General features: G+C 44.6%; 1 protein-coding gene across 2 annotated transcripts; it reads left to right on the top strand.

The window, feature by feature from the left end:
- Window positions 1–10,613: 10,613 nt before the first annotated feature.
- On the top strand, window positions 10,614–24,389 carry LOC104661482 (zinc finger protein 501-like). 2 transcript variants are annotated; one of them, XM_030921823.1, is made up of 6 exons: window positions 10,636–10,919; window positions 11,716–11,804; window positions 14,287–14,352; window positions 14,502–14,604; window positions 15,077–15,163; window positions 17,209–24,389. In XM_030921823.1, exons 1-6 carry the CDS (start codon window positions 10,901–10,903, stop codon window positions 18,474–18,476), a joined length of 1,632 nt encoding a protein of 543 aa, XP_030777683.1. In that variant the 5' UTR covers window positions 10,636–10,900; the 3' UTR covers window positions 18,477–24,389. The 2 variants fall into 2 exon arrangements, with proteins under 2 accessions (XP_010360428.1, XP_030777683.1); XM_010362126.2 differs by lacking the exon at window positions 14,287–14,352 and having other exon boundaries at window positions 10,614–10,919.
- The last annotated feature ends 345 nt before the right edge of the window (window positions 24,390–24,734 follow it).

The raw sequence follows: 24,734 nt of genomic DNA, 5'->3' as shown, positions 1-24,734 counted from the left end.
AAATCAAATGCACTTATACAACCAGAAACTTTAGTAAGAAAATAAACATCAAAGAAAATGTGGTGCTTATACACAATTGAGTACTATTCAGCCACAAAAAATAATGAGATCCTGTCATTTGCAACAACATGGATAGAACTGGAGGTTATTACACTAAGTGAAATAAGTCAGGCACAAAGACAAACATCACCTGCTCTCACTTATTTGTGGGATCTAAAAAACAATTGAACTTATGGACATAGAGAGTAGAAGGATGGTTACCAGAGGCTGCAAAGAGTAGTGGGGGGTAGGAGGGAGGTGGGGATGGTTAATGCGTACAAAAAAATACAAAGAATGGGCCAGGCACAGTGGCTCATGCCTGTAACCCTAGCACTTTGGAAGGCCGAAGCGGGCAGATCATGAGGTCAGGAGATCAAGACCATCCTGGCTAACACAGTGAAACCCCATCTCTACAGGCGTGGTGGTGGGTGCCTGTAGTCCCAGCTACTTGGGAGGCTGAGGCAGGAGAATGGCGTGAATCCCGGAGGTGGAGCTTGCAGTAAGCCGAGATCGCGCCACTGCACTCCAGCCTGGGCGACAGGGCAAGACTCTGTCTCAAAAAAAAAAAAAAAAAAAAAAAAAAGATAAGAAACATCAAGTTTCTATGTACTTAGGACTGCCAATGCCTTCACTATAGCTGTACTGTGAGCTCTTCATCTGCTCCTCTTGTCTCTTCCTGGAGCTCTGATTCTGGTTATGTGCTCCTATTCTTCACTTGGCTCAGGATCCTGTGTTTCCCTTTACTTGTGGTCTTCTGGCCCCAGATCTGACCTCTGGGTTCTGGAAGACAAATCCATCACCCAACTATCCTTGTTTCTACAGTGGTGGTGGTTGTTTCATTTTTGTTTAATTTTATTGATAACCAAGCTTCCTTAGTCTGGCTCTGCCATTCCACAGCACCCCGGATATAGCCCCTTCCGTTTATTTCTCTCTCTCTCCTTTTTTTTTTTCTTGAGATGGAGTCTTGCTCTGTCTCCCAGGCTGGAGTGCAATGGTGCAATCTCAGCTCACTGCAACCTCCACCTCCCAGGTTCAAGTGATTCTCCTGCCTCAGCCTCCTGAGTAGCTGGGACTACAGGCGCATGCCACCACATCCAGCTAATTTTTTTATTTTTAGTAGAGGCAGGGTTTCACCATGTTGGCCAGGATGGTCTCGATCTCTTGATCTCATGATCCGCCTGCCTCGGCCTCCCAAAGTGTTGGGATTATAGGCAGGAGCCACTGTGCCAGACCTTTCCCTTTCTCACTATATATTCACTTGTAGCTGTGGAAGGGAAACATGTTCATCCCAAAAAGTTCTGAGTCCTGTGCAGCATCCAGGCACGGCCGTGGCAGCTGGGTGGGGTCCCAGGCTGAAGAGGTTAGCCACTGTGAAAATGGCCACAGGAAATGGGGCTGTGTCTAATCTCAAAGAATATCACAAAGTCAAAGTTAACTCCAGACACTGCTTGTCCACAAATGGTCATCCCTCAGTACCAAAGCAACAGACACGAGGATGTGACTGAAAGCCACGCCTATGAGACATGGTGTCCTCCTTCTTGCCCTCAACATCAGTACCATGAAGCCAAAACACAGACTGTCCTGTCCACACCTACACAACAGAGACTTAGATCAGCTTCCTCACATCTATGGCTTTAAGAATTCCTGCTTAGGAGTAAAGCAGTCATTTCAGACAGCAGCTGAGAGAGTGTGAGCACCAGGATGAGGAGGAGGATAGGCTCTTGCTATCTAGGCATTAAAAAGCATAATTATTTTAATTTCTTGTCCCATACTGGCACTCCTGTGGATGAAGGATAGAGAATTAGCATGGCCCTCCCTGCTTCCATCCTGTAAATGAGCAGGAATGTGGAACTTCAGGCAGGATAAATGGAGTGATGGTAAACCCCAGTAGCAGAGGCCTCAAAAAAAGCAGTCCTCATGACGATCAAATATCTGGCCCCTGGTGTGGTACCCAGCCTGTTGAACGTGCCAGACGTGCCATATAAAGATGTGGATTCCTCCCCATCATACTTGTGTACAAAACCTGTGCAGAGTCTGCAGAAGATGCAAAAAGCCATCTACTCTAAGATCAGAGGTTCAGTGTTTCGAGCCACCTTATAGATTCTCATGATAAAGTAAAAGTGTTGACAAAGAGCATTGAGTAATGCTTGCTGCAGCACAAGCTGTTCGTGTCTAGCCAGAAGTCATTCTTCACCTCCTTAATGATAGGAACTCTGGTTGAATTCTGAGCAGCAGAGCACCCACATATATTTCTTGGCTTCTTTTGCAGCTAGGTATAGCTAATCAGGCCAATGAAATATTGATAAATCAAATATCAGGTGAATGCTATGCTGATAAAAATCAAATATTTTGGATAGGACTTCTGGTCGGGTACTTAAAAGAAAGAGTAACAGTTAGGAAACTCCCTTTTGGCCTTGTCTTTTCCTTCTTTCCACCTGGAATGTGGAGTTAATGGCTGGAACCCCAACAGCCACCTTGTGGCTTTGAGGACATAAGCCATGCCTTAAGGACGGCAGAGAAGAAAAACAGAAGATGCCTGATTCCCCGATAACCTTACAGAGCCTTCATCTCAGCCCTGGACTGCCTACTTCTGGACTTGAATGTGAGAGAATAAAACCCGATGTAATTAACCATTGTACTTAACAGCCAAAGGAAGTTCCTGTCAAACTTTCCAAAACAATACATAGATTCCATAGAAAAACAGCTAACTCTTCCATCCTCATACTGGGACCAGAAGGGAGGCGGGCAGTACCTCACTGTGTGGCTGGCTGACCTCAGAAGCTTTATGGTCAGCTCCAGAGCACTGACGCCTCCAGGACTGTAGCTCCCAAGGGCAGAATAATAGTCACGGAGGAGGCGTGGACCTTCCCTGTCCCCACAGTCCAGCATCATTCTTTGCAAATCCCTCGTAAGTATCTGAGAGTTCAATCCCAGCATCTTTCAAACATCCTCTGGCTGGTTCTCTTCAGGCCAACTTCTCTGCCACTCTTACTAAAATAAACCCATTCATCCATATAAGACTCTATCTTTTCAAAGTGCATGCAGAATGAACTATAAACAAAATATACAACCACACCGTTCACAGTTGGCTAACTGGTTGCCAAGAGTCATTTCAATATGGAGTTCTTGACTATTATTACACCTGGCTGTGGAGATGCCTGATGACCCTCCAGGTCTACTACTTATCTCATTCTGTTGTTTGGAGGTGGTGAAAGGGACATCCCAAGCATCCTCTCGGTGCGAGAGAATGACAGGATATAGGCTGGAAGGTGTTTCTCATCTAAAGGTCTATTTGTTTTCCTCACAACACGGGTGCCCATCCCTGCTGTTTCTTTCCTAATAACCCCCAACAGCTGCCCTGCTAGGAAATGGGAGTTTTCCATAACTCCCTTGAAAAACCATATCAGTAAGTCTATCTGATGGAAGCACGGATGGAAATAAGACCCCCTCTATTGATTATGACTTTATGAGTTTCAAAGAATCCATAATACTCGTTTAGCTATTGTGGGGGAACAAGCCAAGCAGATATCAGCAAACCAAAGACAGGCTAAAACCAGCCCTGAATGTCCTGTGTCTGGGCAAAGTGGGTGTGGACCACTGTACCACCTGGCTTGACAGAAACTGCCCATATAGACCTCCATGTCCCAGATATCTTTGCATGCTTCAGTCTTCATGGTTGCTCCTTTCAAATACCAGATAAAATGCCAGGTCGGCATTTATCAGGTTCCAGAAGTCCATCTGGTTATTGCTTGTGATGTCAGCAGCTGTCTTGGCCTCATTCTGTGGCTCTTTTCCGGACTGCTGTTTGCAACAGCTCCTCTACCACCAACGTGAGTTCATCAGTCAGAGATGGCCAGAAATTTCACAAGTAAATTCCTGCTATACTAGAGTTCTTTAAGGCTCTGGCCATGACACTAAGCCTCCTTGAGCAACTCTAAGACAGTAAGGGAGTAAGGGATTTGCTTCCCTGAAGTTCCTGGTGCTAGGACCAGAGCCCCTGTGTCATTCTCCCCCAGGGGATTGTCTCCAGGCTCCTCCTCGTTTGATCCAGGCCTGTGCCTCTGCCTTCATCACGTGATCCTAGCCACTGCTCCTGCTCCACCATGAGTCACTGCTCCTGGCCCACAGTTCTCCCTCGCAACAATGCTGCCATTAGAGGGACCAGGGGTCACAGACAGTCATGCTCCTAGTCTTGGCCCAAATTCCCTAGGAAATAGAGCTTGAGGCAAGGATTAAGAGCTGGTGCTTTATGAGGTGCAAACCTAGGGCAACATGAGTGAGGAAAAGGGAGTGAAGCAGGAAAGGATGGGAAGAAATGCAAGATGATGTTTGCCTGTCGACTTTTACTTCACCAGCTGGGAGAGAGATTATTCAGCATGTGCATCTACTCGGCTCTGTAAGAAGCCCACATTCCAGTGTATGTGCAGCGACCGTGCCTCGGAGCAATAATGGGTACAGGGAAGCCGAAGGAATTAATCTGATCAGCTCCCTCTACCTCTCGGACACCCCCACACTTCAGGTGGCATCACCCAGCCACTCCTAGGGAAGCCAGACCCCACAACCCATTGTATGGCCCTTCAACAAGGCTGGAAGTGGTGTGAGGGGTCCGAAACCCGAGTGTGCAGCTCTTTGGCCTTCGGCTGGCAGGAGAGCCTGGCACTCCCAGGCAGATAACCATCTAGCTGCAGGTGGTGCAAACGGAAGAGCTGAGTGGACTGACAGGCCCTGGCAGCTGAAGTGGAGCAAATGGCCGAGGGTCTCTGCAGAGGCCTAAGGGATGTGACGAGGCACAAGACACAGGCCCGATGAACTCCCTCTGCTGCTTCACTCCAAGCCTGACTCCCTGCCTCAGGTCTGCCTGCCTCTCACACTATCTGAGGCCTTTGGCACCTCTCTCTCTCTTATGTTCCCCAAATCTTCACCTGTTTGTCCTTCAGTCACTGATCATGTCAGTACTAGTAAATATTCTGGGGATGCTCCTTCCCCGGGGAGCCTGATCCCTGGTGCATGTGCACTGGGGGACACTCAACAAATAAAATCAATAATTATAATATCACAAAGAGATACGTGCTATGGAAAAGCAATAAAGTAACGAAGGACAAAAAGACTTCACAGAGATGGTGAACAGAGGCTTGGCGCTGGTGAGAGAGCAAGCCTGGCGGCCACGTGGGAGAAGGATTATGCAGGCTGAGCTGGGTGTGGTGGCGGCACCTGTAGTCCCAGCTACTCGGGAGGCTGAGGCAGGAGAATCTCTTGAACCCAGGAGGCAGAGGTTGCAGTGGGCCAAGATTGCGCCACTGCACTCCAGCCTGGGTGACAGAACAAGACTGTCTCAAAAAAAAAAGAGTAGAGCCAACAGAATTTTCTGAGGAACTGGATGTGCGGCGTGAGATAAAGAAAATGGTGACTCCAAGGTATCTGAATTGAGCAACCAAAGGATCAAGTTGCCATTTACTGAGGTGGGGAAACTGCAGGGGGAAGAGGTTTGGCAGTGGAGAAGGGGGAACAGCAGAGGTTCGCTTTCGAACATGCTATGTTAAAGATGTTTATGAAACATCAAATCCAGAGATGGAGGAGACAGCTCCAGGTCAGGGTTTGGACAAGCCCAGGCTGGAGATATAAACTGGAAGCTGGCCGGGCGCGGTGGCTCAAGCCTGTAATCCCAGCACTTTGGGAGGCCGAGACGGGTGGATCACGAGGTCAGGAGATCCAGACCATCCTGGCTAACACGGTGAAACCCCGTCTCTACTAAAAAATACAAAAAACTAGCCGGGCGAGGTGACGGGCGCCTGTAGTCCCAGCTACTCGGGAGGCTGAGGCAGGAGAATGGCGTAAACCCAGGAGGCGGAGCTTGCAGTGAGCTGAGATCCGGCCACTGCACTCCAACGTGGGTGACAGAGCGAGACTCCGTCTCAAAAAAAAAAAAAAAAAAAAAAAACTGGAAGCTGACCACATTTGGGTGGTATTTAGAGCATGTGGGTGGAACAAGATCATCTAAGAGTAGGCACTGCTATCCTAGTGTTGACAGAAGAAGAGAGGCCCAAGGCCTGAGCTCTGGGGCATTTCAACATTTGGTTGGTTCTCAGATGAGCAGCTTCAGCATCATCTGGGAAGTTGGTGGAAACACAAATTCTCAGGAACCACCTCAGACCACCTGAATGGGGGTGGAGTTCAGCACTGTGTTTTAACAAGACTTTCGGATGATTCTGATTACCATATAATTGTGTGCCACAAAACAGCATTTCAGTCCATGGCAGACCACATATAGGATGGTGGTTCCAAACAATTATAATGAAGCTGAAAAATTCCTATTGCCTAGTAACGTTGTAGCCATTAGCACAATACATTACTCGTGCTTGTGACGATGCTGGTGTAAACAGGCCTACTGCACTGTCAGTTGTACAAAAGTACAGCAGTACAATTATCTACAGTATATAATACTTGCTAATGATAATAAACAACTATGTTACTGTTTAAGTACTTACTATACTATACCTTTTATCATTATTTTAGAATATACTCTGTATACTCCTACTTATAAGAAAAAAAGTTAACTGTAAAACAGCCTCAGAGAGGTCCTTCGGGAGGTATCCCAGAAGCAGGCATTGCTATCCCAGGAGATGACAGCTCCATGCCTGTCACTGCCCTTGAAGACCTTCCACTGGGACAAGATATGAAGGTGGAAGACAGTCAGATTGAAGACCCTGACCTTGCATAGGCCTAGGCTAATGTGTGTGTTTGTGCCTTAGTTCTTAGCTTTTTCTTTTCTTCTTCTTCTTTTTTTTTTGGAGATGGAGTGTTGCTCTGTCACCCAGGCTGGAGTGCAGTGGCGCGATCTCAGCTCACTGCAACCTTTGCCTCCTGGCTTCAAGAGATTCTCCTGTCTCACAGCCTCCGAAGTAACTGGGATTAGTGGCATGTGCCACCACGCCCAGCTAATTTTTGTATGTTTAGTAGAGACGGGGTTTCGCCATGTTGGCCAGGCTGGACTCGAACTCCTGATAGGTGATCTGCCCGCCACCACACCTGGCCAGAAAAGGTAACTTATTGAAGGGCAATTCTTTTTATAAATTTAATGTAGCCTAAGTGTGAAACAGTTATAAAGTCTACAGTAGTGTATAGTAATGCCATAGGCCTTCACATTCACTCACCATTCAATGACACACCCAGAGCTGAAACCCACCCAACAGTCCCATAGACAAGTTTTTTTTGTTTGTTTGTTTGTTTTTTTTTAATAAACATAGAATGTGTCCCTTCTAGTCTTAAAGCTTGAAACTTAAATTTGTTTTGTCTGAGTTCCTTCCTCAGGAAAGAACTCCAGACCTCTCAAAAGTATCAAAGAACGGGCTGGGCACCGTGGCTCACGCCTCTAATCCCTGCACTTTAGGAGGCCGAGATGGGTGGATCACCTGAGGTCAGGAGTTCAAGACCAGCCTGGTCAACATGATGAAACCCCGTCTGTACTAAAAATACAAAAAATTAGCCGGGCGTGGTGGCAGGCCCCTGTAATCCCAGCTACTCAGGAGGCTGAGGCAGGAGAATCGCTTGAACCTGGGGAGGCGGAGATTGCAGTGAGCCAAGATCGTGCCACTGCATTCCAGCCTGGGCAACAAGAGAGAAACTTCGTCTCAAAAAAAAAGTATCAAAGAAGGGAAACTCACCAGATCACTACACTCAGACAGTAAGACACCAGGCCTCTCATGCATCATGATTGCCATCCTACCTCTCCTGAGTTCCTATTTTCCCACACATTATTACATTTCTTCCCTGCTATATAAACTCCTAACTTCAGTGGGTCAAGGAGATGGATTTGTTACTGACCTCCCATCTTCCAGGCTGCATCACCCAATAATCATCTCAGTCATTGGCTTCCTGTGCAGTGAGTGGCAGGACCTAGACCTACAAGACAAAAAGTTAACTGTAAAACAGCCTCAGAGAGGTCCTTCAGGAGTTATCCCGGAAGCAGGCATTGCTATTCTAGGAGACGACAGTGTTTTGGTAACAGAGTGACTTCCAGTCTTGCAAGCTCCAATCATGGTAAGTGCCCTATACAGGTGCACAGGATATGTTGTATCCTATGTTATGTTTAGATACACAAATAGCATTGTGTTACAATGACCTACAGTATTCACCACATAACCTGCTGTACATGTTTATAGCTTTGGAGCAATAGGCTATGCCATATAGCCTGGGTGTGCAGTAGGTGATACAGTCTAGGTTTTCATAAATACATTCTATGATGTTCACACAAGAACAAAATCACCTAAAAACGCATTTCTCCGGGGGTATCCTGGTGGCTAAGTGATGCATGACTGTTGTTTGGAAAACACTGGTTTAGAGGTGGAGAGAAGAGGAAATACCTAATGAGATTGAGAAAAAGTGACCAGTCAAGGAGGAAGAAACCCAGAAAGTATTTCCAGGAGCAGGGAGCAGCGAAGTGTTATTGCCTCCTATTAATAAAGTGAGATGAGGACTGACAATTGATGTGGTAACAAAGAAGGGATATCTGTGATGGGGATGATTAGCAACAAGAAGAATGGGGTGCTCCAGACACATTAAAACCAGCCCAATAGTCCCATAGATTTTATTTTGGATAAACATAGAAAGTGATTCTTTGCTTTTTATTTTTGAGATGGAGTCTCACTCTGTTGCCTAGGTTGGAGTGCAGTGGCACGATTTCGGCTTACTGCAACCTCCCCCTCCTGGGTTCAAGCAAGTCTCCTGCCTCAGCCTCCCGAGCAGCTGGGATTACAGGCGTGTGCCACCAGGCCTGGCTAATTTTTCTATTTTTAGTAGAGATGGGGTTTCACCATGTTGGCCAGGCTGGTCTTAAACGCCTGACCTCAAGTGATCCACCCACCTCGGCCTCCCAAAGTGCTGGGATTATAGACATGAGCCACCGCGACCGGCAGACTCTCTGGTTTTAAAGTTTGAAGCTTATACTTGTTTTATCATAGTTCCTTCCTCAGGAAAGACCCTCAGGCCTCTCAAAAAAGTATCAAAAGGTGATTCTGAGAGAGTATTTGATGAAAAAAAAAAGTATCAAAGAACTGAAACACACCAGATGACGGCATCCAGACAAGGATACACCAGACCCCTCATTCATCATGATTGCTTCCTTATGTCTCCCTAGTTCCTGTTTCCCCCCATACGGTTACATTTCTTCCCTGCTACATAGACCCCTGGTTTTCGTAGGTCAGGGAGATGGATTTGCAGCTGGTCTCCCATCTCCTTGGCTGCAGCACCTGACTAAAGCCTTCTTCCTTGGCAATACTCCTCTCAGTGATTGGCTTTTTTGTGCAGCAAACTGCAGGGCCTAGACCTTATCCCTGAGGTTTCCGTAACAACATCAGCGAGTGGTGTCTTTCATATGAAGCATCTTCTGAAGGAAACTGCCCATCCCGTATCTCCTGCGGAAGGAAGGCTGGGGAGACTCCCTTTGGCTGCCATTTGAACTGGCACAGCTGTGTCTCTACCACATGTCCTTTATCCCCACCAGCCCTAGCTGCCTGTACCAAATATAGCCAATCTATGGACCAGTTAGAGGTAACTGTGGTTATCTGTGCAGAAGAAACCCAAAATAACAGTGGCTTATACAAAATAGAAGTCTGCATCTCTCTCAGGCTAAAGCCCAAGCTCTGTTCCAACAAATTACTCGGGGCTCCGTTCCTTCTACCTTGTTGGTTTGCCATCCCTAGGGTGTAACCTAGTTCACAGGGCCCATGATGATTCACTATGTTCCAGGCAGCAAGGGGCTGGGGGTGCTGGGGAGGGCAAAGGGCAGGAATAATGATAAGCCTTGGGAAGCCTTGAGCCTATCTAAAAATTGGAGATTCTGTTGGAGAAAGGTCAATTGGACATTGTGGCTTGTATCCAAACAAGCACATAGCTAATTAGATTTTTTCTTGGGAATCGGAACTGGACAGAAACCTGGCACTTCAACGTGGGAAGATAAGTGAAAACACGCACTAGCCTGAAGACCCGCCCACCCCTAGAGCTCCTGGGGAGTCTGCAAGACCTCCAGGCTCCAGGCTCCTCGGGGCAGCAGCACTAGTTTACTGGTTCTTCTTGGAGACGTGGCTGTTGTTGGGGTTGAGGTGATTTCGGGATTGAAATTCCATTTTTCTTTATTCCCAGGTGCAATATGGAACAAACATCCCCGCTTACTTTAAACTGAGATCCCCTCTGTGCGGGCCGCGAAGGGCCGATGCATGGAGGCGCAGCAGCAGGCATGCCGCCGGGCGCCTCCCCTCCGAGGGGGCACCGCAGCCCGGGAAGGATCCCACGTGGGTCAGGGGCGCGCCTTCCGCCGTCACCTTAGCGGGGATGCGAAAGTCCCACGTCAGGCGGGGTTTGGCGCGTCCGCCGCCCACAGTCGGCACTGAGGGAGGAGCGGCGCTTCGACAGCCACAGGCAGGGATTCGCCAGCTGGGAGCGCTCCTCCAGGCCGGTGAGGCGCGCGCGGCGCCAAAAAAGTCTGCCCAGGGGCAGGAGGCCGCGGGGTCCTCTGGGAAGCGGCGTTGGGCGTGAGGGCCGCCAGCCGCGCCCGCGGAGGATTCTGGGAGTGGTAGTCCGGCCTCACGGTTGGCCGGCGCTAGGCGTCGCAGCCCGCGATTAGATGCCTTTGTAGTCGGGCTCGGCTTGACAGTGTGGCCGGAGGTTGAACCCAGGGTGGAGGAGGGCTGAGCGCATCCCCTTTTAGTCTGAGTGCCCGGGAGGAGGGTGGCGGGAGGACCCCCGGGTGGGGGCGCCGGGCCGCCAGCGCGTGCGTTCCGGGCCTCTTGGGATACCCAAGCGGCGGACCCCCGGCCCCTTCCCCCGCGGCGGTTGCCTCCAGCGCGGGCTGGAGGAAGGAGACTCCATGGAACCTGGGGGCAGAGGTGAGGATTTGGGAGTGAGGGGGCCTTGGTGCCCGCTGGAGAGGGAGAAAGGGAGAAAGCCTGGGGCAGGCTCAGGAAGGAGTAGCGTCACGAGCCCCTTCCTGCTAGCCGGTCTCACTTGGGGTTTTGAGGGACAGCCCGCCACTTCCATTGCCCTCCTGGTCTGTAGGCGCTGGATGCCTCCCTTGCCTACCGGAAAATAACAACACATCTGAAGTTTGGCTTTTGATAATGACTTCTTTTTTGATCCTAGAGGAGCCCCATAAGGCAGTAGGAAGGGACTGTCTGACCCTTTTGGAAGGAAGGGAAAGCGGGGATTTGAGAAGTCACGGAGTTTGTTTACAATCTTGGTTTGTTTTTGCTGGTGTGGTGGTTTTTCCGTAAGACCCATCACTTCTCTGAGTCAGTCGGTATTGTATCAATACCTGAAAAGCCAATGTTCAAAAAGAATTTAGTCTTCGTTCATCCTGTGAGCCTGAAATACAGCAGAGGTGAATCACTGAGGCATGGACACACAAATACTTGGACACACAAATACTACTTAGCACATGCAAGATAAAAATATGTTTAATTTATATGTCTAGATGCTCATTCTACTGGAGTTTAAGGGCAGAGGAGAACAGGAGGAGCCTGAGGCAGCAATGGTCAAGGCTGTCTTGATTAAAGGATAGTATGCGATTGTCCTTTGGTTCCCAGTGTTGACTCTTCTTAGATGACAACTAGCTGGTGTGTGGCACTTCCTGCTAGTTTATTGCAAGGAAAGAGTAATCTTCATGGCTCTTGTCTCCACTTTTAGGATCACGTTTTGAGGACTCAGACCTTCTCCATGCTGGAAACCCAAAAGAAAATGACGTGACTGCTGTGCTGCTGACCCCTGGGTCCCAGGTAAGTTTAGATTTCTTCTTTTTTTTTCCTTCTGTTCTCAGAGCAAGGATATGTTTCCTTCCATTGTTACAGAATTGCTCAGCCCGGATTCCTAGACCACTGGGTTCATCCTGATAAACTGATGACTGACGAACCCCACAGGAAGTGCTCTTGGGTTGTGCAGAACTCTCTTCCCAGCGTTGCTTTCTCTCTACCCACTGAATGTTTGCTGCACACACACTCAGTACTGTAATTGGCCTTGGTGAGGTGCAAAGAAGTAAAAGCCACTTGCTCCTGCATCGTGGAGTTTACTAAGGCAGTGAGAGATACATAAATAAAATAAACATGAGGAAATAGATATGTTTTAAACGTAGAAATGATTGGTCCAGACAAGTCATAAAAGTCTCTGAAAGAGATTTTTTTTTAAATCATCTGTTTGGGAGAAGTGTGGGATAAAAACTGTACTTTGAAAAACAAGAGAGATTGGGTAGTTGGAGGGTAGAATAAGGGAATATTCCAAGAGAGAACAGCTTTGGCCAAAAAAAGGAAAAGAGTCTTCAAATGATGAGGGAGTTGGAGGTCTTTCAAGGATGTGTGGATGTGTGAGTCGCTGTGGTGTGACCTAGACTGTGGTAAGGGAAGCTTGGCTGTGTTGTACCCAGACCCCAGGACAATCTACACTCAGTCTTATTCCAGAGGCCCCATGAAGGTTTTTAGAGGCCCAGCAGGACAAAACATGCCATAGCTGATTGGAGAGAGAAGATTCGTAAAGATGCTTCTGTAAGATCTGGCCAAGACAGTGGGAGATTGGCAGACCCTTTGGTTCAGGTGCTGGGACTCTGTTTCTGTCACACCAGGCCTAACAGCATACAGGTACTGATGATCCTTATAAAACCATGGGAGAAAATGCCAGTATTGATTTTGATCTATGAATTTGTAGATCGAGTTCAGAGAGATGAGGGGAGAGAAAGTCAGTAGCACCTGCTGACAGTGTCTGATTGGCCTGCCTGTGCCTTCCGACCCCGGCACATGCACTTAAGTGAGTAGATTGCTGAGGTTTTCTTAGGGAACTGAAGTCTGAGAGCCTGTTAGTCTGTTGGTGTTAGCATTGTTTGTACAGAACGAAGATGGTGCATGTTATATTACTTGTGCTGATTACTCCTGAGGCATATGACCTTATGTGTGGGATTTCTTACTTAAAGTGTTAAAGAGTGTATTTTGGGCAGAGGATTTTCAGAGTAGGTGGTTCTTTTAACTTTATGTCATTAGGTGCATTGTTTTACTAATAATTTTTGAAAGACTATGAAATATACATTAGAAAGCTGAATACAAACAAAATTAACCGTTGGATTCATATATATATATATATATATATTCATTTAAGGGGCTGTGGCCCAAGTGGTAGTTTAAAGAGCCGTAAAACTGATTCATTTGCTAACCCAAGGACTGGTTTATTTTACTTTAAGTTAAACTGTAGTTGCATAGAAATTTAAAAAATAGAATTTGAAAAATTATTAGACATTTGTCTTAGCAGCAGTAACAGACTCAAAAGAGCATTACCTGCTCTACTCCCTTATTTCAATATTTTAGTAAACAAACTAAACTTTGTGCCTGTCATCTAGAAGAAGGTTAGGCTAAATACTTCTGGAGTGTTTTCTGTATTTAATATGCTTCTGTTCTCCTCCCCACTTCTGTTCCCATGGACACTTTTATAGAACACCCCATGTAAACTTGTTTCTATTAATTCTTGTTCCTTCCTTCCTTTCTTCATTCAAATATTCAACGAATATTTACAGAGTTTCTACTCTGTGCCAAGTACTAGGGCTGCTTCAGTGAACAAAAATAGACCTGGCCTCTGCTCCTGTGGAGCTGATGTTAGTCACAAGGTCTCCTCTATGTGTACAACCCAAGGGAAAGGAAGGAACATGTGTTCTAACAGGAGAGTCAGGGAACGCTTCCCTTGAGTAACACCTGAGCTGAGATCTGAAGGGAGAGAAGGATTCACGTTGCCGAAAGGATGGGGCAGGGGGCAGAATATTCAGGAATAGGAAGCAGGATGTGTAAAGGGGCCAAAGGGAATAGGACACACGCTTCAAGCAAATGAAAGAACGCCACTAGCTGGGCGACAGGGGCAGACTAATCAGGGTCGTCGTGAAAAATGACAAGAACACTCTGGGAAGTTTCATAATATTTTGGGCTTCAGATGCTGTTTTACAAATAAGTCTATATTCTGTGATGTGTAGGAAACGTCTTAATTTTTAATATATATGGAACTGATTTCATTCTTAGGAAAACTGGAGAAAACAATACTTCAATTTCTTGAACCCCATATATTTTAAAAACTATACCATAAGGAAAATATTTAATTCATAATTACATTTTTCTCTCCCTTTTCCTGTATCAGTAGTAGCAAATTCTGTAGTTCTGTAATTTATTGATAAATAAACTAAGAAGTTCATACCTTCAAGTTTTACATTGAAGGTGCTTTCCTTCCTACTTGCAGGTAATATGCATTTCTGTTGCCTGGAGGCAAAGAGTGAGTCTGTGGACTACAAATTCACCAGAGAATGTTAGTACTGGAAAGGGTGGCCAAGGCCATGTTGTCTGTCCTCTTTTTATCCTTCCTGTCTTCCTCCTCCTGTGCTGTCAGCTTTAGCCCTCTTCAGAGGCCTCTATAAGGAGGCTCGTTGGTGGGCACCAGTGTGTTTGGTTTTTCAGGAACTGATGATCAGGGATATGGCCGATGCTCTCACCCAGTGGAGGCAGCTGAACTCTCCTCAGGGAGATGTGCCTGAGAAACCCAGGAATCTGGTCTTGCTGGGTAAGGATGGCTCCCCCCATGCCCGTGATTCTACCCAGTGTGGTACCTTGGCCTCCTCAGTTTCTAGGAGCTCCAGGGTCCTTATATTCAATGATTCTTAATTCTAGTAGGGCCTGAGACAGGCAATTTCTGCCTTTTGTTTCTGGATATAGTTTTAACACTCCTGGAATTAGACATAAACACCTTTATTTTATAGACCTGTAGCATCCTTCTTCTCTACTCCTTGACCAAGGATGTGGAGACAAAGTGCTAATGAAAACAACTCTTAAGAGAATGGATGCTTATTCTTTAAATAGGGGGAGGTGAAATTGATAAGAGACTCAACCCCCTATCAGTCTTCCTACCTCGAGAGCACTGTTGAGGAAGAAATGGAGAACTGACCTTACTCTCTCCCTCTCTTACCGTGTTCCTGAAGACCAAGGAACGAACTCTGAGGTCTTTACCAGACTCCTTTTTCTTTCCCTATGAATAGGGCTTCCAATTTCCACACCTGATGTAATCTCTCAGTTGGAGCATGAGGAGGAACTGAAGAGAGAAGTTTCGAAAGCAGCCAGTCCAGGTGCGTGAGTGTTGAAAACAGCGCGCGTAAAACCCAGATTGTCAATGGAAATGCTTATGGAGGAGGAGCCTGTCCAGGTATTGCTAGACCCATGGAAAAGTTGAAGTCCCTGTCTCTCCCCTGTGCCACATCCTAGCTCTGTGGATGGTAATCTGTTTATAAAGTTATAATTTGATTTTTTAGAAAGTAAATACTTTCTACTCTTTCACACCAATTCTTTTTCCCAAATAAGGTGCAATGAAACCAACATTTTAATGTTTGTTAATAACTTGCTTGGGTTCAAGGCTCTAAAGCAGGATTTTCCACGTGTCATTTTATCTTTGCCGGACGCCATATTTTTGAGTCTCAGATCAATGACTGTAAATTCATCTCTGGGTTTTCCCTTGCCACCTTCTCTGTCTAAGCAGAGGCGGCATGGCATGATGGTTAAGACTGCAGACTTCGGAACTAAGCTCCTTGGTTTAAACCCGATCTTAGGTACTCATTAGCTTTGTGACCTTTAACAGGTGACTTATGTTCTCTGTGACTTAAATTTCCCCAATGTTGAAATGGGGATAGTGACAGCACAGAGCTTATACTGTTGTGGTGACGATCAAAGGAAATAATCCAAGAGAAATGTTTTAAGCAGTACCTGGCTATATGCTAAGCAAATGATAGCTATTAAGTCCTCGTAACTTTTTTGAAAGATGTTATGGATTTGACCCTGTTACTTCTGTCAAACTGGATTACTGCAATAGACTATTGGTTAATTATACTTTCTTTACTCTTATCCTTGTAAAATTGAGGCAGCATAATACTGCTAGATGCCCCAATGAGTTGTTTCCTCTGCCAGTTCTGTATTCCTCTCCCTGCTTTCAAAGCCGTTGTTAGTCTACCTGTCTAACTTTTCTGCCTTCTCTGTTCTTCAGTTTGAACTCTTAACATCAGATAGGCAAGTCCCTCACTGTCCTCCACTAACCCTGTGTTCTTCATGAACATTTGGGGCTTTAATTTTTCCACTCCCCTTAGCTGGAAGTCCATTTGCCTTTAACCTATTCTACCTATTTGTCCTTTAAAATCCCAGGCACTTCCCTGAGTATACTAGTTGAGAACACTGTATTGTATTAATTTATTTCATGTAGAGACATGATTGGAATGGATATTAAAGACCGTTTAAGCTTGCAAGGATTTAAACATTTTTAGCAATGAAGCTTTTCCCCCTCAAATTCTTACTAGGAAGACCAGGAACTTGGGGCAGGTATCATGAGAGGTTGGGGACGAATCTGAACACATGGAGTTTCAACCTTCCTCTCCCAACACACTGCTGTTTTTCTCTTTCTTTCTTTTCTCTCTTTTTTCTTTCTTCTTGGTTCTGTTTTACTCTTTCCAGTTTGCTGGGTCTAGGGTGATGGTAAGCAATCAGAGGTGATTAGTTGCTTTCCAGTTAATAAGCTTTGTGCTCATTTGAGTTTGTAGACCTGGACCATGTTGAATGCTAGCTTCTAGAATTTGTGTCTCATCTTGAGACAGTAGAAGCAACAGATTTTTGTGAAAGGGAGATGGTTTTCAGCAATTAGTCTTTTAGCTGTGGTTGGGACATATTGGAGTAGGAAAGGATTGGTGGCAAGGAGATTAGCTAAGGATGGTCATTCTCGAGGCATGAAATGGTAAGGCTCTGGTCAGATGGGTACAGTGAGTCTTTGGAAGACCATCTTTCTCTGATCCTAGCCCTGTCTCCTCTAAGTCCTTTAAAAAAAAATCTGCTATTTCTCCAGATCACCTCTTGTTAGTCTCATTCTGTTATTTTTCGTTATTTCCTATCCTGCTGCATAGGGGAACGTTGAGTACCTGTACACACTCTCCTTTTACGCAGCTGTACTTCTTTGTCCAGTCATCTTTTTTTTCTTGTGTTCTCCCAAGATTGCAAGACTATTTTTGAGAGCTTTCAAGTTCATGTGTTCCCTGTAAATATTCTTAACAAACATGTCTCATTAATTTCCTACGCCAGCAGTTATTTTTCTCTCAGTGTAGGAAATGATACACGTGTGTATTTTTGCTTATTTCAGACTGGGAAACAATACCAGAAGGCAAGGAGCTAACTCCAGAGAAGGATATTTCTGAAGAAGAATCGGCCCCTGGGGTGTTAATTGTAAGATTTTCAGAGGAAGGTTCTAGTGAATGTGAGGATTCTTTAGAGAGTCAGCAGGAAAACCATGAGAAACACTTAATACAAGAGGATGTCACTCAGAAATCTTCTAGGGAGAGAAGTTACCAATTTGATGAATTTAGAAGAAATTGCACTCGGAGGTCCTTACTTGTTCAGCAGCAGGGAGAGAGACTACATCATTGTGAGTCATTTAAAAATAACTTAAAACAAAATTCAGAAATAATTAGGCACGAGAGAATTTGTGCAGGAAAGAAACCTTGGAAATGCAGTGAGTGTGAGAAAGCCTTCAGTTACTACTCAGCTTTTGTCTTACATCAGAGAATTCACACCGGAGAAAAACCCTATGAATGTAAGGAATGTGGGAAAGCCTTTAGCCAGAGCATACACCTTACTCTGCACCAGAGAATTCATACTGGAGAGAAACCCTACGAATGCCATGAGTGTGGGAAAGCCTTCAGTCACCGCTCAGCCCTTATTCGGCATCACATCATTCATACTGGAGAAAAACCCTATGAATGCAATGAATGCGGGAAGGCCTTTAATCAGAGTTCATACCTCACTCAACATCAGCGAATTCATACTGGAGAGAAACCTTATGAGTGTAATGAATGTGGGAAGGCCTTCAGCCAAAGCACATTCCTTACCCAGCATCAGGTCATTCACACTGGAGAGAAACCCTATAAGTGTAACGAATGTGGCAAAGCCTTTAGTGATCGGTCAGGTCTTATTCAGCACCAGAGAACTCATACTGGGGAGCGGCCTTATGAGTGTAACGAATGTGGGAAAGCCTTTGGCTACTGCTCAGCCCTGACTCAGCACCAGAGAACTCACACTGGGGAGAAACCCTATAAATGCAATGATTGTGCCAAAGCCTTCAGTGATCGCTCAGCCCTTATTCGTCATCAGAGAACACACACTGGAGAGAAACCTTACAAATGTAAAGATTGTGGAAAAGCATTCAGCCAGAGCTCGTCTCTTACAAAGCATCAGAAAACTCACACTGGAGAAAAGCCCTACAAGTGTAAGGAATGTGGGAAGGCCTTCAGCCAGAGCTCATCCCTCTGTCAACATCAGAAAACTCATGCTGTAGTGAAAACCAAGAAATATGTCCAAGCTTTTAGTGAGCATTTAACCTTTGGCCAACACAAGAGAATTCATACTGGATAAAGACCATGTACATGTGGTACATTCAGAGCATACTTATTGAGCATTTACCGTGCTTGCCATGGGGATCTACAAAGAAATTTAAGATGGTGTTGCAAAAAAGTGATTGAGAAGTCACTGCTGATATGGGTTGTAGCATGATTAGACTGAAAGTATAGTTTTACCTTTTTAAAAGTGTTCTGGCAGAGGACACTGAATTTCCCTCAGGAAAGAGGGAAATTGTTTGTAACACCCTAACGTGTATGTAAATTCCCATATCCTTGGGAGAGAAATGGGGTATGCTGTGGTGGAAAGGGGACATCTTGACTGTGCTAGATATTTTCATAATACTAAGAATATAAGTTTTAAAGAGATAAGTTATACTTTTAGGGAAGTTGCGTGGGTAGAAATAAGAGATTGAGAATTCACAATGAGTTTGTCCAGAGTCAGGAGTGGTGGTGGAAGGGAAGTTGTCCTTCGTTCTTAAGTTTAAAGAGCCAAAGGAAGTAGAGGGAAAGGATGGAAAAAAAGAGCTCGGGGAATGAACCCAAAAAATGTTGATTATGTTAACTACTCAACTGAATGTTCACAACCGTGAAAAATATTAGACTTAATAGTTGTCCTGTTGAAAAGTTTCTGTGAGGGCAGCTAAGGACTGTTGGCTGCAGGGTAATGCAGGGTGTTTGCGTCTGCACTTTCTGTCTTTTAGACCTTGCTTACTGAGACATCGCCTACTAAATCATGTTAATTTCCAAGGGTCGAGAACCACAGCTTAGAAAATTGAGTACAGAAGAGAACTTTGATGCGTTCAAACTGTTTTAAGGTATCTGAGTTACCTGAGAATGTGCTTATTTACAAAGATTTACCTCAGTTGTATCTAGTTTGTACCTTAGATTTTGTATAGCTTATAGTAAAGTTTAGTTGTAGATTTGCACTGACACTGCATGTTAGATTATGAAAAGCTGGAAAAGACTTTGAAATACTTTTTACCATTTTACTCTTGGGTAGAGGCAGGTGGCATTTTTTATATATATTTTTTTCATTGAAACTTTGAAGATTATTGGACACATTATTTTGAGTGCAGAGTTTTTAATTTTAGGAAGTTGTACTGTGATGTATTTTGGTGTGAATTTCTTTTAGTTTACCCTATTGGGTTTGCTTAGCTTCTTCAATGTGTAGGTTTATGTCTTTTGCCAAATTTGGTAGATGTTCAGCCCTCATCTCTTTAAATACATTTTAGCCCCCATCTTCTACGTCTTTTCTCCTCGGACTCTAATGAAAGAAATGTGAGCTCTTTGGTTGTAGTCTCACAAGTTCCTGAGGCTCTGTTCATTTTTTCTTGATGATTTTTGTCTGAATCTACTCAATCTGCCATAACAAGATAGCATAGACTGACCAGGTGACTCAAAAAAATACGTAATTCTAACGGTTCTGAAGGCTGGGAAGTCCAAGATCAAGGTGCCTGCTGACTCTGCTTCTAAGCAGGGCTTTCTTCCTGGCTTACAGATGGCTGCCTTCTCACTGTGTCTTCTCATGTCCGTAGTGCAAGCAGATGGGCCAGTTGGGAGAGGGAGAAAGAAATAGCTCCCTCTTCTTATCAGTCCACCAGTTCTAACAGATTAGGACTCTGCCCTTATTACCTCATTTAACCCTAATTACCCCCCTGAAAACCCTGTCTCCAAATAAATTCACATTGGGGATTAGGACTTCAACGTAATTTTGGGGAAGAGGGGATACATTTAGTCCATAACGTTCCACCCCAGCCCCCACCGAATTTATGTCCTTGTGTGCGAAATACATTTATTCCACTCCAACAGCCCCAAAAGCCCTAACTCATTCTAGCATTAGCTCTAAAGTCCAGACCTTCAAGTAAATTATCACCTAAATCAGATACGGGTAAGACTCAAGGTACAGTTCATCCTGAGGCACAATTACTCTCCAGCTGTGAACCTGTGAAACCAAACAAGTTGTGTGCTTCCAAAATACATTTGTGGTCTGGACATAATGTAGGCATTCCCATTCCACAGAGGGAGAAATAGGAAAGTAGGAGGAGGGATATGTCCTGAGCAAGTCCAAAACTTAGCAAGGCAAATTCCATTAGGTCTTGTGTTTTGTCAGATCTTATGAGAATAATCCTCTTTTGCTCAGTGCCTCCCGGACCCACTGGGGTAGAGGTCCTATCTCTGGTACTGCCAGGTAGCCCCTCGCCCAAGCCTTTGCTGGGCAATTCTGCCCGTAAGGCTTCAGTTGGAGGCTTTCTGTTCTGTTGAAACCAGGGTGATGGTTCCACCCTTTGAACAGGAGGCATCCCCAGTGGTCTCTGAATTCTTTTCAGGGTCATTCTCTTTTCTTGAAGGATAACACATCTTCATAGACAAATGGCTCTCTAGTCTGGTTCTATAGGATCTAAAAAGTCCTAAAGCCTGCCTTCATTTTACTTTGTTGTTTTTCTGTCCCCTTTAGTGCCAGGTGGCTGTGTTTCTGCTGTTATAATCCCATCTATATTCCTGGCTTCTCCTGGGGCTGCTAATTTTGATCTATTTATCAAATGGTTGAAATAGTTTTTAAGCCACACGCTTAGTGTTTTCTTCATAGCAAAGTTTCTCATATTTTTGTGATACGAATGGAATTTTCACACTTCTTTAATTGTGCTTCCTTGTTTCTTAACAGTTCCTTCTTCACTTAATCCCTCTCCTCTCACATTTTACTACAAGCACTAAGGGGACCCAAGCTGCACCTTCAGTACTTTGCTTAGAAATCTGCTAAATAAACAGTTTCATCACTCTCAAGTTCTGCCTTTCAGAAAACACTACAACAGTTCAGATAAGTTTTTTGCCACTTTATAACAAGAGCCACCTTTTTTTTTTTTTTTCCGGTTGTAATAATATGTACCTCATTGCTATCTGAGGCCTTGCCAGAGTGGCCTTTAATATCCGCATCTCTAGCATGTACCTCAAAACTCTTGGCCTCTACCCATCACCCTGTCCAAAGCTGCCTCCACATTTTGAGGCATATGTTACAGCAGCATTCGCCTTCTGGGTACCAGAATCTCAATCTGCTTGGTCGGCCATAACAAACATCCATAGACTGGGCGGCTCAAACCACAGAAATTTATTTCTCAAAGTCCTGGAGGTTGTTAAGTCTAAAATCAGGATCCAACAGCGTTCAGTTCCTGGCTTGTAGATGGTTGCACTCTCACTGTGTTCTCACATGACCTGTTCTCAGTGCACAGGTGTGGAGAGAAATTGGATTGGGACCCCACCTTTCAGGTCTCTTTTAACCTTAATTACTTCCTCAGAACCTATCTCCAAATATAGTCACATTGAGGGTTAGGGTGTCAACATAATGAATTGGGGTGGGGGGACATAGTTCATCACAGTTTTCTCTCTCCAGATTATTTTCTGTTGTTCTGTCTTCCAGTTCACTAGATCTTCCCTCTGTTGTTTTGATTCTGCTGTTGAGACCATCCTTGAATTTTATTTCAGTTATTGTACTTTTTAGTTGCATTTGATTCTTTGCTCTGTTTCCTTGCTGAGAGCCTTTCTTTGCTTATTTTGTTTGTATTAAGCATGTTTGTAATTACTCATTGAGGCGTTTTTGTGATGGCTGCTCTCAAATCCTTGCAGGTTATCCTAACATCTGTGTCATCTCAGTATTGACATCTTTGGGTTATCTTCTCATTTAAGTTGAGATTTTCTCGGTTCTTGGTGTGATGAGTGATTTTCAGTTGAAGTCTGGACATTTGGAGTATTTTGGTGTGAGACTTGGTATCCTATTGAAGTCTTCTGCATTGGCAGGCCTCCTCTGATACCACTGTGGTGGAGAAAGTGTTGCGGGGGGTGGTGCCTCAATTCTTTAAGTTGGTTGGAAGTCCAGGTTCACCATTGGCCTCTAATGACTCCTGGGGCAGGGGTCCTCACTACTGCTGGGCAAGGGTGGGATTTACAGCTCCCCACTAGGCCTCCGCTGACACTGCACTGGCCAGGGAAGATCAGGAATGCCTTGTTACTGCTATTTACGTGGCCTCGATTGACAGCATGGTGTGGGGTTGAGGGTGACATCATTACTATTGGGAATTGGTGTAAGTCTTGACCCCCCACTTGGCTTCCACTGAGACCACAGCAGTAAGAAAGAAGAGAGATGGCTCTGAGTAGGGGGGACACTGCCAGGGTGATGTGTGGGGAGGGGTGGGTTTTAGAAATCTATCTGCCCACTTGGTTTTCTCTGATACCACCCCAGGCTAAAGGTGGAGGACTGAGAGCCTTGTTACAGCCTGGTGACGGTGGAAGTATAGGCCTTTGTTGGTGGAGATAGGACCATAGCTTGCTTCTGTGGTCTTTTAAGTAGGATTGTGGTTTTCTAAACATTTTCTGTCTTGCTAGGCTACTGCCTTTCCAGTCCTTTGGCTAGAAAAAGCAGATTTTTCTTGGGGCTTTTTTTTTTTTGGTCTGTGCCTGTGCCTGTTGGCATTTCTGGGTTGTCAGCTTCTCTAGAACCCAATCTGGGATAGATGAGGCAATAAGAAAACCCAGGAAAGTCACTGCTGTGTTCTTCCTCAGGTTCTGAGGTCCCTAGCCAGTCCATTCTCTCTCCACCTTTTAGAACTTTCTTATATTTGCTTTGTATGTAATATCCCAGATTTTTAGTCATACTAAGTGAGAGCAGTAGGAGAAAGTAGTGCTCCACCTTTCCCGTGACATCCTTGTGCTTGACACTGAAATCACACATCAAGTTGTGGTATATATAGGGTTTGTGGTATATACAGGTCATTTGTAACCAGTTAGGAATAGGTACTAAAAGAAATGCTCACTGGATTCCTGAGGATAAGCTGCCAATTTGATAGGTAGAAACTATCAGCCTGCTTCATGTAGCTTTGAAGGAACAATAGTTTATAAATTGAGGAAACACCAGTATTTAATTGTACGTTATAAACTTGAGAAGGATAGATATGACTAAGAATATAAACTGTAGGGTTAAATTTTTTGTATTTGTATTTTTGTTTGAAAAGCATATGAGAAGCACTGGAGAACTGGACTCAGAATTTCGATTTTTTTCCAATTGTATATTATCTACATGTGGCTATCTGTTCACTTTCATTTGCCATATGATATGAGATCATAGAGAATCAACAAAATAAAGAATGAAAATAACTGAGATTTGGGACAAGTCACCTTCATCCTTTGAAATCTATTTCCTCATAGATAGATGTGTTAAAATTTAATGCCTACTTGAGAATGATTAGAGTTAGGTAGGAAATGGATGCAAATGTGGTTTGTAAGCTATCAGGTGCTACGTAACTATTAGGTATTAATGATACAGTCATTAGAAGACATATCCATCATGTATGCTTCACAGTGGTGGCCCAATAAAAACAACTGTGAATATAGTGGAATGACACTTTTTATCTTTTTAAATAAGTTTTCTGGGATCCTGTTAAAATCTGCATCTTTTGAGATGACCATGTGGTTCCTTTTAATCTATTAATGTGGTAAAGTACATTGATTTTCTGATGTTAAAGAATCCTTGGATTCCTGGAATGCAATTTCGTGATTTTTTTTCTCTCTCTCTGGGGGAGTTTGTGTCCCTTGAATTTTAGTTGCATTCATCTGTTAAACTGGGGTTATTGTGTTTGTGGTGTGTGGTTTGGTTGGTTTTAGGGGCTATTTAGATTTACTATTTCTTCTAGAAAGTTGTAGGTTTTTCTAAGAATGTATCCTTTTTGGTCATCAAGTTGTTTAAAATGGTTTTATTTTCACGTACTTGTTCTATCTGAAGTTATGTCCCTTTTTTCTTTCCTAATATTGCTTATTTGTATCCTCTATTGGTAATGTTTCTAGAGATGTGTCAATTTTACTAGTCTTTTAAAATAACTGACTTTTCTAACTTTTGCAAAAATCAACTTTTATCAAAGTGCACAATAAAATTCACCCACTTAAAGGTGTTTGCTATGTTTGACGAAGATATTGCCCTTGTGACTACCACCGTAATTGTGTGTGTGGTTATAATAGTTCCTCCTTTTCCTCCTCCCTCTCTCTCTCCTTCTTCCCATCTTCCTCCTTCTCCTTTCACCCCTTTCTCTTTCTTTCTCCCTTCTTCCTTCCTTCCTTCCACAGTTCTGTCTTTTTTTTTTTTTTTTTTTTTTTTTTGAGACGGAGTCTTGCTCTGCCGCCCAGGCTGGAGTGCAGTGGCCGGCTCTCAGCTCACTGCAAGCTCCGCCTCCCGGGTTGACGCCATTCTCCTGTCTCAGCCTCCCGAGTAGCTGGGACTACAGGCGCCCGCCTC

This window comes from Rhinopithecus roxellana, chromosome 17 (genome assembly GCF_007565055.1).
Source record: "Rhinopithecus roxellana isolate Shanxi Qingling chromosome 17, ASM756505v1, whole genome shotgun sequence".
NCBI classification, from domain to species: domain Eukaryota; kingdom Metazoa; phylum Chordata; class Mammalia; order Primates; family Cercopithecidae; genus Rhinopithecus; species Rhinopithecus roxellana.
The sequence above is the reverse complement of the archived record's forward strand: the minus strand, read 5'-3'. Positions and strand labels throughout refer to the sequence as shown.